The following is a 12,677-nucleotide window of genomic DNA, read 5'->3' on the forward strand; positions in this document are numbered from 1 at the left end:
CTAGCTTTGAAGAAAGAGGAGGAAATGTAATAAGTCTGAAGAATCCGGGTCTAGTAGAAAAGAAAGGCAGTGACTCAGAGCCCATAATCACTGAAGTAGTACTAGGCCCTGCTGACTTAGGACCCAGCCCCACAGCAGGTGTTAGAGGACCTTCTTAACCTCATGGCTAACATACTAATTCTGTCTTATTCCAAGCTTCGGTTCAGACTTCAGAGAATTTATGAGTGGCCTTGGAGGTAATTTTCGTTAATTAATACTTAATTTTAATGTGTTGAGTGTTGGTACTTTCATTTCAACATTTATTACAGGCTTTTTTTCCTGCAGGGCTCCAGGGATATAAAGATGAATGAGATAAGAGCCCCTCCCTTGGAGGAACTGTTTAAATGTGAAGCAAAATCTATAATTATAGTTTACTTCTGCAGAAATTCCCTTCTCTGTAGGGTAAACTAAGCCTTGAAATTTTTCTAAACCTTCTCATCTTCAACCTGTAATTCTGTAATAAGCAAAAAGTTACAGGATTAAAATGTATGCTATTCTAGAAAAAAGTATGGAGCAGGTTTTGGAACTTAGTATTTCATCCTAAGTGTGAAAGGCCGTATAAGCGTATAGTGTGCACAACTTCCATTTTCCAAGTTTGAGAGACTGCCAGGGGTTTGTAGTATGGAAAGAGTGAGGTGACTCATGATTTGGAATGATTGTTTTGATCTCTCCCTGTAGTTGCTGTAGAACATTGGCAGGGTGGCCAGCATAATTAACACCGCACAGTCTAATTATAAACACAACTCTGTGGACAGTGGCTACTAAAGAAGAAAGCACGTCCTGGATAAACAATCAAGTTGGCAGGATTACTTTAGAATGATGACTAGATAATGTCAAGTTTACTATAAATCAACTTGCTTTTCCTAGATTGTCTCAGGAGCTACCATAGGGGAAAAAAAGTATTACCTGTGAAAGTCTCGCTGGGTTATTTTTTTAAGGGCTCATTTTAAGCATTTCTTTATTGCAGTCTTTCTAACCTTTTCATCCTAAGAGAGAGAACAGCTAGGCATTTTAATTTTTATGGTGTACTATTTTAGGGAGAGTAGGGGAATGGGTCACAGGAGGACATTTGTTCTAGTAATAGTTGAATTGATTTTTAAAAGGTGAAAGAAACTAGGGATTTGGAAAGATTACATTGGAGTAGTGTAATAAAGAGCAGGAAAAGAGAGACCCGTGAGCTGAGGAGAGTGAAGAGGGTGTGCTAAGAATACAAAAGGGAAGTGGCCACAACAGCCATGCAAGTTTGAGAGAAACTGAGACGCATGTTACACGTGTGTGGTCTCACATACTCGTCTGAGACAGAGCAGGCACTGTGCATGTTTGTATGTGCTTAGGGATTTGTTGAAGCATGGCTGAGAGCTGAGGAATGATTTAGTTAGTTTAAATATAGGTTTGGCCCTTGGGTTCCTGAGTTTCAGAACAAAGGCTATGGAGATTGGTTTCAGGACCCTGTAGGGATGGTTGTATTTCTGCAGAATGAACCTGAGTTGTGATTTACTCTAAATAAAGTAAGCACTTGAAAGCAAATGCTTAAAAATGAGACCCTCCCCCCCCTTTTTTTTTGCTTTTTCTTTTTCTTATTGAGTTAATTTCAGTTAAATTTCAAATGGACACTTAAAAAGAGATTTTTCTGGTAGCCTTTGTGTTGCCAATTCACTTTTGGAATCTAGTGAATGTGGTGTCAAAAACGGTGGAAGCTTTGCAGCCTTTTCCTGCCCTTGAATTTTAATTTGAATATTGTTGGTGTAGGAGCTGCATAAAATAAGAGTCTATCCTTTTATATTAATTTGTTTACACATGTGATCTTAACTCTGCTTTTAAATGTATAGTTTCTCTTAAAGGGTTTAGAAGAGGACTGATTTTTCTTTTTAAGAAAAAATATACAAAAATCTAAATACAGAAATAGATGAGTTAAGCACAGTTTTTCTTGTTTGTTTTTGATTTTTTTTTTTTTTTGTAAAAGAATACTTTCTACTTTGAAGAGATTCTAAGAAGTGTCCTTTAAATAATAGCTCCTGGGGCTCCTGGGTGGCTCAGTTGGTTAAGTGTCTGACTTTGAGCCCCGTGTCCTCTGTGCAGACAATTCAGAGCCTGGAACCTGCTTGGGATTCTGAGTGTCTCCCTCTCTCTCTGCCACTCTCCCATTTGTGCTCTCTTTCTCTCTCTATCAAAATAAATAAACATTAAAAAAAAATTAAAAATATAATAGCTCTCCAATTCCTTTTAAATACTTGAATTTACAAAAAAAATCTAGCTTTTTATTTTAAAGAAGAGGGGGAGAACATGGATTTTTCTAAATTTGGGTAGAGCTAGCATTAACACTGGCTAAATGATTTTTTTTTTTTTTTACCAGATACTCTTGGAGGAGGGACAGATACAAGGCGGTGGGGCTTGTGAAAGAGGATCTCTGTCTGTAGTCCAGGACCCAATTCTGATTCCTCTGTTACATTAACCTAACCAGACTTTTGAGAAGTGAAAAATGGGTCTTGGAGATCTACGAGGACCTGATATAATGTTGATTTGAAGGCCAATTTCTAGGAAAATATGATTAACAGCCAGTAATACTATTTTTCTGCCCTCCAGCATTTTTTGCTTTATTAATTTTCTTTTCTGTTTTCTACTTTATTGGTTTCTGCTCTTTATTATTTTTTTCTGCTTAGGTTTACTATACTATTCTTTTTAGTTTCTTAGGGTGAAAACTTATATCATTGATTTTAAACGTCTTTCTAATATAGGCATTTAAAGCAGTAAATTTCTCTCATTAAAAAAATTATTTAAGTATTTTCTAAATCTGTTATTGTTTATTCTTTGATTTTTGAATTATTTAGAAGTTCATTTTCTGTTTTCCAAATATCTAGACATTGTCTAATTCATTATTTTTGGGTTTTCAAATTATTTCTACTGTGGTCAGAGAACACAGTCTCAAAAAAACTCAGTCTTTTAAAGTTTATTGAGATTTATTTTATGGCTCAGTGTATGGTCTACCTTGGTAAATGTTACATATGTATTCTGCAGTTGTTTGGTGTAATATTCTACAAATGTCTTTTAGGCCAAATCAGTTGGTAGTATTTAGATAGTCTATGGACCTACTTGTTGTCTACTTGTTCTGTCAATTACAAAGAGAGACATGACAGAATCTCCAATTATGGTTGTGGATATTTCTGTTTCTTGAGTTTTGCCATTTTCTGTTTTGAATTTTAAAGCTCTCTTATTAGATACATACATATTTAAGCTTGGTATCTTATCCTGATGAATTTCTCCTTTTATCATTATAAAATTTTATTCTGCTTTGTTAACCTAATAGTATCCTTAAATTTAAAAGGTGTCTTTTATAGACAGTGTGTAGTGGAGTCTTGCTTTTTTTTAATCCATTGTGACAATCTCTGTCCTTTAGTTGAAATGTTTTATCCACTTACAGTTAATGAAATTTTTTATGCGGTTGTGTTTAAATATATGATTTTGCCATCATTTTTATTTGTCCCTTTTATTATTGTTTTTGTTTCTTTTTTGATGCCCCCTTTTGGGTTAATTGGGTATTTTTTAATATTTTATTTTATTTTCCTCATTGGCTTTTTAGCTATACATCTTTTAAATTACTTTTTTATTGATTATTCTAGGGCTAATAATATGCATCCTTAACTTATTAAAGTGTGTTTATTGTCAAAATTATGCCATTTATCCATTCATCAGTTGATGCACATTTAGGCTCTTTCCATAATTTGGCTATTGTTGAAACCATAAGAGACTCCTAAAAACTGAGAATAAACTTAGGGTTGATGGGGAGTGGGAGGGAGGGGATGGTGGGTGATGGGCATTGAGGAGGGCATCTGTTGGGATGAGCACTGAGTGTTGTATGGAAACCAATTTGACAATAAATTCAATATTAAAAAAAATATGCCATTTAACATTTTACACCTGACCATTCTCTCTTCTTACTTTATACTTCCTACTTTTCACTGGACACTTAGCATTTCCCCTTCTCAATTCACAAATATAATTTAATATAATTCCTTTTATTCACCCCCTCTCTTCTTTGTGCTCTTGTTGTCATATTTTTTTATTTTTATATATATTAAAAACTTCCCACATATTATGCTTTAAGCAAATAGTTTTAATATATAGTGTTTTAAGGAAATTTGAAGAAGAATAAAATATATAAAATATATAAATTTTTTATTTTTAACAACTTACTCATCTTTTCTGGTATTCTTTCCTTCCTGCAGATCTGAGTTTCTGTCTGGTATCACTTCCCTCAAAGCTTTATAGTATCTTGTAGTGCACATCTGCTTGAGATTAATTTTATCAGCTTTAATTTATTTGAAAGATCTTTGTCTTATTTTTGAGAGATATTTTCGCTGGATATAGAAATCTGAATTGGCAACTTTTTTTTTCCCCCCCTTTCAGCCCCTTAAAAACCTTCTCACATCTTCTGGCCTCCATTATTGTGGTGAAAAGTTAGTATTCTTATTTTTCTCTTGCATGTAACATATTGTTTTTAGGCCTCTTTAAAGATTTGATCTTTGCTTTTCAGCAGTTTGACCATGATGTAGCTAGATATGATTTTCTTTGTATTTATTGTCTTTGGAGTTTGATGAGCTTTTCTGACCTGGTAAATAGTGTTTTTCACCAAACGTAATAAAATGTTAACTATTATGTCTTCAAATGTTTTTTCTGCTTTATTTTCAGAGTCTTCTGGGACTCCTATTACATATGTTAGACAATCTGATATTGTCCCACAAATTTCTGATGTTGTGTTCATTTTTCTTGTCTTTTTTTCCTTTGTTTATCAAATTGGTAATTGTTAGTAATCTGTCAAGTTCATGAATTCTTTTTTCTGCTATCTCCAATCTACTATCAAGTCCATTCAGTGAGTTTTTCATTTTAATTTTTGAAACTTCTAGTCCTAGAATTTCCTTTTTTTCTCCGATTGATCCTTTTTTGCAGTTTTAGTTTCTCTGCTGAGATTCTCATCTGTTCATATATTCTCCCTTGTTGTTGTTGTTGTTGTTATTGTTCAAAAATATTTTCCTTTATTTAAGAGATTTTTCAAACAACAGCTCTGAAGTTTTTACTAAATGCAGTATTTGGGCCAACTTAAAGTCAGTCTCTAATGACTTATTTTTTCTTATGGGTCACATTTTTGTTGAATGCCTAGAAATGTTTTTATTATGTATTGGACAGGATTGATACATTGTAGAGATGCAGAATTTTTTTTTTCTTTTTAATTTCTCTGCAGTGTTGTTTGTTTTAGTGGCAGTTTAGTTGCTGGCTGATCACCTTGTATAGGTTTGCTAGGGAAGATCTCTGGAAAGCTTTTTTTTCAAGTTTTTTTTCTCAGGCCCCTCTAAGTTAGCACAACTCTTCCCCCAGATTGTTTTTTCCTCATGGTTTTTATTAGGTCTTTAGGGCTTGGTTTTAGACTGTTTTAATGTGGGTCTAGAGTTGGTCTTATTCTATGGTGTGCTTTTCCCCTTAAAGTGAAGCCTTTCTGGCATTTCAAATTGATGTGCAGAATGTTAATGAGTTCTCTTTCTTCAGGTTGGGTTAAACTGGCAATGTTTGCCTATGCTGCTTGACCTCTAGTATTTCTATTCCATATTAACCTCATTACAGATACTCTTTTGTAAGCCTTATGTAGTTACTTACACTCAGCATTGGTTGAGGATTCTCAGGGAACCCCTGTACAAACTTCTGTGGTCCTCACTCTGTGCATTTCCATCCTCTCTAGTGTCCTGTCTCTGCCACTAGCCCTGCTCTGCTTGGACTCCAGCTCACTATACTACAATTAGAAAATTGTCCCAAGGCAGAGAGCCAAGCAAATGTAGCCTCGCAGTATTGCTCGTTTATCCAGTAGCTAAAAATAGTTGCATTATTTTGTCCAGTTTAATAGTCATTTATGAGAGGAAGAAAAGTCTGGTACCAATTACTGTGTCATATTGGAAGTGGAAATCTCCCACAGCATTTTTATATGTGTTAAAATGAACTTTAGAGATAGCTTGAAAGGGAAAATTAAACTTTAGTCTCTCTTAGAACTAAATAAAGTGAGCTTATGTTGCTTATGAACTGACCATTTCTCTCTGATCTTTCTGCCTCCCACCCCTAGTCTCCCATTCACTGCTGTCTTCTCTATTCACAAGAGACACAAGGAGGGAGAGGGGAACAGAAGAAAGACCTTACATGGACCGTGCGTCCTAGGTTGTGACCTTGGGCCTGTCAAATGGAAAATTAAATGTGGTTTTGAAGCAGTACTATGTAAAAGTAGAAATGCATATAGGACTTTCTCTGTTAATATTTTATGACACTGCTCATACATTGAAGTGTAAGCAAACAGGATGTATCAGGGAAAGGAGCTACTGAGAACATCTTTAAAATTTGTCTCTTAGTGTCTACTCTTCAGATTCTGGTGAGAAGATGATATATCTAGATTTGTAACTTAACATGAGTATTGTGATTAATAGGAAGAAGTTTTCTTTGAGTGCATCTGTGGCGGGGGTCAGGGGATTAGGTAATGTTTTGTCAGATTAGATCCATACAGAAAAATCACTGTTCTTGTTCTGAATTCTAGTTGTTTTCTTGCCTTTTTAGTATTAAACTTTAAAAAAATAAAATATCTTTTTGATAGTCAAAGATTGCTTATTGGGGAAATAGTTATGTTATTTGATAATTAGTCGTCACTTCAGAAATTTAATGACGTTTCCCTTTGGAAGTGATCTAGAAAATATAAATGTTGTCTCATGCTTGGAGCTTTCAGCTCTGTTTAAATATGTCTGAGAGGCCTCAGAAGAAGCATAATTCTTTATTGTTAAGGCCCAATTTGAATATAGCAAGTTGCTATAATACCTAATTGAATATAGCAATCTTGCATCTTCCCAAAAAGCCTTATTGAAATTAGGCCTATTCTTTTAAATTTGTTTTGGCTTGTTGATTTCAAAATATACCCCATTTCATTTCATTTTCTCAGAAAATGTGATGGTAGTTTAAAGGGATTAAAGTTTGTGGGAAGTTTTCTTGTTTTAATTCAAGTTGCTCACCATGTTGTTTGCCATGGCTTTACTTTTTCTGGTGTTTTCTAAATTGAACCCCTCATTTAATCATTTTCTCTCTTGCCAGCACCTTCTATGCATTTTCCTTGTAGCTTCTTACCACATCCTCTCTACATATTTAACCCTGGATTAACCCATCTTCTGTCTCTACTCTTTAAAAATATTTTCCATTTATATTTTCCATTTTAAATTGTGGTAAAATACACATACATTTTTTTTTTTTCTTTTCTTTTAGACTTGGGCTGGTGAGTACTGCTAAAAGGCATTTATGGAGACTGGTAGTATGAGAAGTTCTACTGCACTTACTGACCTTCTCAGCCATAGCTTGTCCTTGGGTCAACTTTCCCTGGTCCTCTGCCTAAGCTTTTGTACTTTATTTTCCTCCGTAAGCCACCTATCCTTCCCCACAACTGCCTTCGGGCAGATGGCCTTGATTCCTCTGTCACAGAGAACATAGAGGCTCTCTGCTGTTCACATCCTCAGTTTTCCATGCTCTTGTACATGCTTCTTCTCTGTCTTCACCTTCTGTCTCCCAGGTTCAGAGGAGAAGTGCCTAGTTCTCACCCAGGTTAATCTCTCTCCCGGAGTTTTTGTGGTATCTTCCCATCCCTGTGGGATGTTATTCTAACATTTCCTCTCTTCTACTCCTCCACCTGCACGTTTTGTCATTCTTTACTTTTCCTTCATGCTTAAGTTATTCCCATCTTAAACACAGACAAACGAACAAACAAAAAAACAAAAGGACTTTTCTCTTTTTTAGTTTGACCCTATGTTCTTTTTCTTGATATACAACTGTGTACCTTGAAAGAATAGTCTGCAGCCCTTGCCTTCCTGTGTAGATTTTCCATTCTTTGGGCTGTTAGGCTTCCATTTCCACTATTCCATTGAAGGTGCTTTATGAAAGTCGCTGGTTCCCTAGTTGCCAAATCTCATAACCTCTCTAGGCCTCATTTTACTTGATGTTTCAAAGACAGTTAATGCTGACCACTTCCTTTATGAAAACTTCCTTTGTTTTTTGGGATACTACTGTCCTAATTTTCTTACCTCTAGTAAATTCCTTCTTACTCTCCTCTTTTGCCCCTCTTCCTCTGCCCACCTCTTCAATGCTCATACTCTCTGACTCTTACCTCCCTCCCTCTCAGTAGTCTCACTCATCTGCACGGTTTTCATTATGTATACGGAGGTGATTCTGAAATCTGAATCTTCCCCATAAATCCCTGTTTTGAGACCAGATCCATATAACATAGTCCTCATAACAGGCCTAGAAAATAGTAATGTTTTTTCACATTTATGGGTGAGGAAATTGAAGCTAAGGGATATTTGTAACCCATTTGAGATCAAGCAGTCAGTGGAAGAGGCAGGACTTGAAGTTCTTTCTAAAATTAGGTGTTTATAATATGCCATTAATCAAACATCTCCACCCGGCTGACAGATGTATTAAATACATCGTATCCCATACCAAATGCCATCCTATAACTGTTCTCACTACACCGCCCCCCACCCCCCCCCCAAAAAAAAAAAGAACACCAAGAGAGAGAATTTGGAAACCTATATTATCAATCTCCGTGAATGGCATTCTTTTTTCCAGTTATCCAAGCCAGAATGTATATTGGGAATTGACATAGACTTCCTCCTGTCAGTCCATCTTACAGAACTGTCTGGCCCAAGGGAGCATCAATTCCTTGGTATTCTCTTTTTTTTAACATGACTTGTAATCATTCCCTCCTTTTGACTTCTGCTGTTATAATTGAGAACTTCATATCGACCTGGATTGCTATTACAGTTACATTGCTTCCCATTGTCAAGCCATTGCTTCCCAAGTTATGTGAGCCGAAGAATCAAGGTTGTTTTTTAATTTTTAACCTGTAGCATAAATTTTGTAGCATTTAAAAAATGAATCATTTTTTAATGATGAAAGACATCATTAAAAAAGACATGCAAATTATAAGCTTCATTTTTTAAATGATTAAATTTGGCAGACATAAAATTATTGACAGATTGCTATAAAACTTTTTTTTTAACATTTATTTATTTTTGATATAGAGAGACAGAGGAGGAGAGGAGAGGGAGGGGAGGGGCAGAGAGAGAGGGAGACACAAAATCCGAAGTAGGCTCCAGGCTCTGAGCTGTCAGCACAGAGCCTGACGCGGGGCTTGAACTCACAAACCACAAGATCATGATCTGAGCCAAAGTCGGACGCTCAACCGACTGAATGACCCAGGCGCCCCAGATTGCTATAAAACTTTTTAAATATTAGTTGTCCACATGTATCCTGTCACAGGTAGATAACAGTTTGTGGATTGACACTGATTCACAGACAACATAGGAGAGCACCAGTTCATGGTATCTAATGAAAAGAAATGTCTTCAGTTTTCTTAGATTATTACCACATGGGCCTACATTGTTTAAAACTGAAAAATTTCAACTAGGACATTCTTTGTTTTTTGCTTATAGATAGCATGTATATGTGGATTTAAGAGGTTTTAGAAAATTTCCTGTTTCTATAGGATTCCTTCTTCCTATACAAATAACATCCCATTAGAGCAATGAGTAATCATGTTACATTGTATACAATTTAAGGTTAAGATCGAAGTACTGACGAAAGAATCCAAAGCAGCATTTTCTTAAATGGGCTTGAAGTACAATCTTCATGGGTTACCTATTAAAAAGAGTGATTTCCCCTGGTTTGGTGTATTTAACTTGATACTGTACACATATGCAAAAGTCTGCCACCAATGTGCAGTAAATTATACCAGAGGAGGTGATGTATTCCAGTTCTAAAAGATTAAAATTCTACACAAGTATTAATCTTCATGGGTGATAAATAATAAAAGTAACTTATTTGGATTTGGCAGATGTCTGACAATCCCTATCAAAAGATTTGAAGTAAATGAAATGCAAACAGGAGATGCTAAAATGGTTACACAGTAGAATACCCCTGGGCTTTAAACAAGGCTTTGCTGAGGAATCAAAACACATAAAAAACAAAGTTCTAAGGGGGTATGGATTCAGGAATGGGTGTGCTCTAAATATAACTGAGATTATACCTAGAATTAGTTTAGAAATTCATTAAATAAAACCATACTGTGCAGACCTCATTGTTGTCTACATCACATCTCACACAGAACAAAACACATGGGCAAATGTTAAGACAACATACTTTTCTCTTATGAGGTTAAAAAAAAAAAACTAAAAGCCTTTTAGACATCTTGAAAAAACAAATTAAGCAACTACTCTTCAGCATATGCCAGGACTAAAAACTACCACAGAAAATTTCTAACCATTACGAGTTCATTAAGAGTTAAAAAAAAATTAAGTTCAACTATAGCAATATTTGCTCTGATAATGAAGTAGATGATGCCCAAACACAACCATCAGAACAAAACAAAACTTTGTCATGAGAAGTAGGGGCACTATCTGACGTTTAAGAGATTAAATTCCTAAGGCGGTATGTTATATAATCACTCTTCTTCCATTTCTAGGTCATTCACAGGAGGTGGAAAAATGGCAGCTTGCTAAACCCACACCTAGAATGTAACCAAAAGTTTTATTCAAAGAAAAAATTTTTTTAAGTTTATTTATTTTGAGAGATAGAGAGAGCATGGGCGTGAATGGCGCAGGGGCAGAGAGGGGGGGGGGATCCCAAGTGGCTCCACACTGTCAGCACACAGCTGGACATGGGACTTGACCTCAGGGACCATGAGCTGAAATCAAGAGTTGGGTGCTTAACCAACTGACCCACCCAGGTGCCCCGGGAAATTAGTATTTAGTCTCAGCTGCCTTTTTTTGTTACTAGCCTGCTTATTTAGGTTTCTTATTTCATGACTGTGGTATACTTTTATTTATGCTTAAGTTTCTAATGGATGATAAAAGAAAATTATAAGCATCTTATTTAATTCAGTAGCTCCATGATGGAAATAAGCCTTAGTGTTAAAAGAATTCTTAGTTTAAATGTGGTTTTGCTTGTAGACATTTTATTATGAGATTTTTTTTTTCTAACTCTGCCTTGTCCTTGTGTTTTGGTTGTTTAGATCTGCTTCAGCTTCCCAGGAATATGATTGAAAACAGCATGTTTGAGGAAGAACCAGATGTGGTGGATTTAGCCAAAGAGCCCTGTTTACATCCTCTAGAGCCTGATGAGGTGGAATATGAGCCCCGGGGTTCAAGACTGCTGGTGCGGGGTCTTGGTGAGCATGAGATGGATGAGGATGAAGAGGATTATGAGTCATCTGCAAAACTGCTGGGCATGTCCTTCATGAACAGAAGCTCAGGCCTTCGGAACAGTGCAACTGGCTACAGGCCGAGCCCAGATGGGACTTGTTCGGTACCCTCTGCGAGGACCATGGCGATCTGTGTTTTTCTTATTGTGGTTGCCGTTTCTATAATCATGGTGATTTATTTACTACCCAGATGTACTTTTACCAAAGAAGGCTGCCATAAAAAAAACCAATCAATGGGACTAATTCAGCCAGTTGCGACAAATGGAAAGTTGTTTCCGTGGGCCCAAGTCAGGCTTCCCACCGCCATTATGCCACTACGCTATGAACTTAACCTACACCCAAACCTAACCTCGATGACATTCAGGGGTTCTGTGACAATTTCACTTCAGGCTCTTCAGGCCACGTGGAATATCGTTCTTCACAGTACAGGCCATAATATTTCAAGAGTGACCTTTATGTCAGCAGTTTCAAGCCAAGAAAAACAAGTTGAGGTCTTGGAATACCCATTTCATGAACAAATTGCAATTGTTGCCCCTGAAGCTCTTCTTGAAGGACACAATTATACCTTGAAGATAGAGTATTCGGCAAATATATCTACTTCTTACTGTGGGTTCTATGGAATCTCCTATACAGATGAAAGTAATGAGAAAAAGTATGTAGCCCTCTTAAATGGTTCTACTTCTTTGCTCTGTGAAGACTTCTTTAATGTGGATTCCTTTGCCCATACCAGATATGTTAACTGGAATTTTTTTTTAATTTAGAAGGTTATGTGCAAAATAGAATGGTGATTTGGAAGCATCTACTATTTCTTTTTTAGTCAAAGCCTTGAGCACCTATCATGCTCATATATGTCATATATTATGTTAGGAGTGGGATATGCTGATGGAAGGAAATTGATAAAGATTTTTATCAGTTACATTCTCTATCACCACAACTTAAGTTATTTTGAGCTTTTCGTATCTTAGATGAATGTAGTTTTCAGTCCCTTAACAATATCTCAATGGGAATCAAAGAAGAAAAGAAGAGTATGGATAATTCTTTAAGATCTATTTTCCTAATGTGCAGAACTTTTAGGGGGTGCTTATTGAGATGGAGAAAGAGGGCAGGAAGAACTGTTGTATGCTTACATATATCATTTTTAGTGTCCTTAATATTTGCTGTTCATTAAAAAAAGTCACTCTATTTTGGATTTCTGATGGAATTTAAAAAAATCTAGGACAGACTTAATTTAGTTTAAAAAAAGTGACTTAAAAGTATTCTCGCTATTTATGTATTTTACACTTTAATCTTAGTATTCATAGAATGTTTCTGGAATTTGAGTTTCTGGAAAGATGCAGTGCGCACTGTATACAGGTTATTCATAAGTAGCAATAAT

General features: G+C 35.9%; 1 protein-coding gene and 1 non-coding gene across 6 annotated transcripts in view; both read left to right on the plus strand.

Moving 5' to 3' along the window:
* Nucleotides 1-12,677, plus strand: part of LOC102969445 (leucyl and cystinyl aminopeptidase) — a 101,666-nt gene that overhangs the window by 23,674 nt on the left and 65,315 nt on the right. For all 5 annotated transcript variants that reach the window (XM_042990660.1, XM_042990669.1, XR_444553.2 and 2 more), the window contains one exon: nucleotides 11,114-11,954. In XM_042990660.1, coding sequence (XP_042846594.1) covers nucleotides 11,114-11,954 — 841 coding nt within the window. Of the gene's footprint in view, nucleotides 1-11,113; nucleotides 11,955-12,677 lie in introns of those variants that run through there.
* LOC122232358 lies at nucleotides 1,675-1,809 on the plus strand. The gene has a single exon (XR_006209727.1). It is a non-coding gene; the product is annotated as a small nucleolar RNA SNORA13 (small nucleolar RNA).

This window comes from Panthera tigris, chromosome A1, assembly GCF_018350195.1.
Source record: "Panthera tigris isolate Pti1 chromosome A1, P.tigris_Pti1_mat1.1, whole genome shotgun sequence".
In the NCBI taxonomy this organism is placed as follows: Eukaryota; Metazoa; Chordata; class Mammalia; order Carnivora; family Felidae; genus Panthera; species Panthera tigris.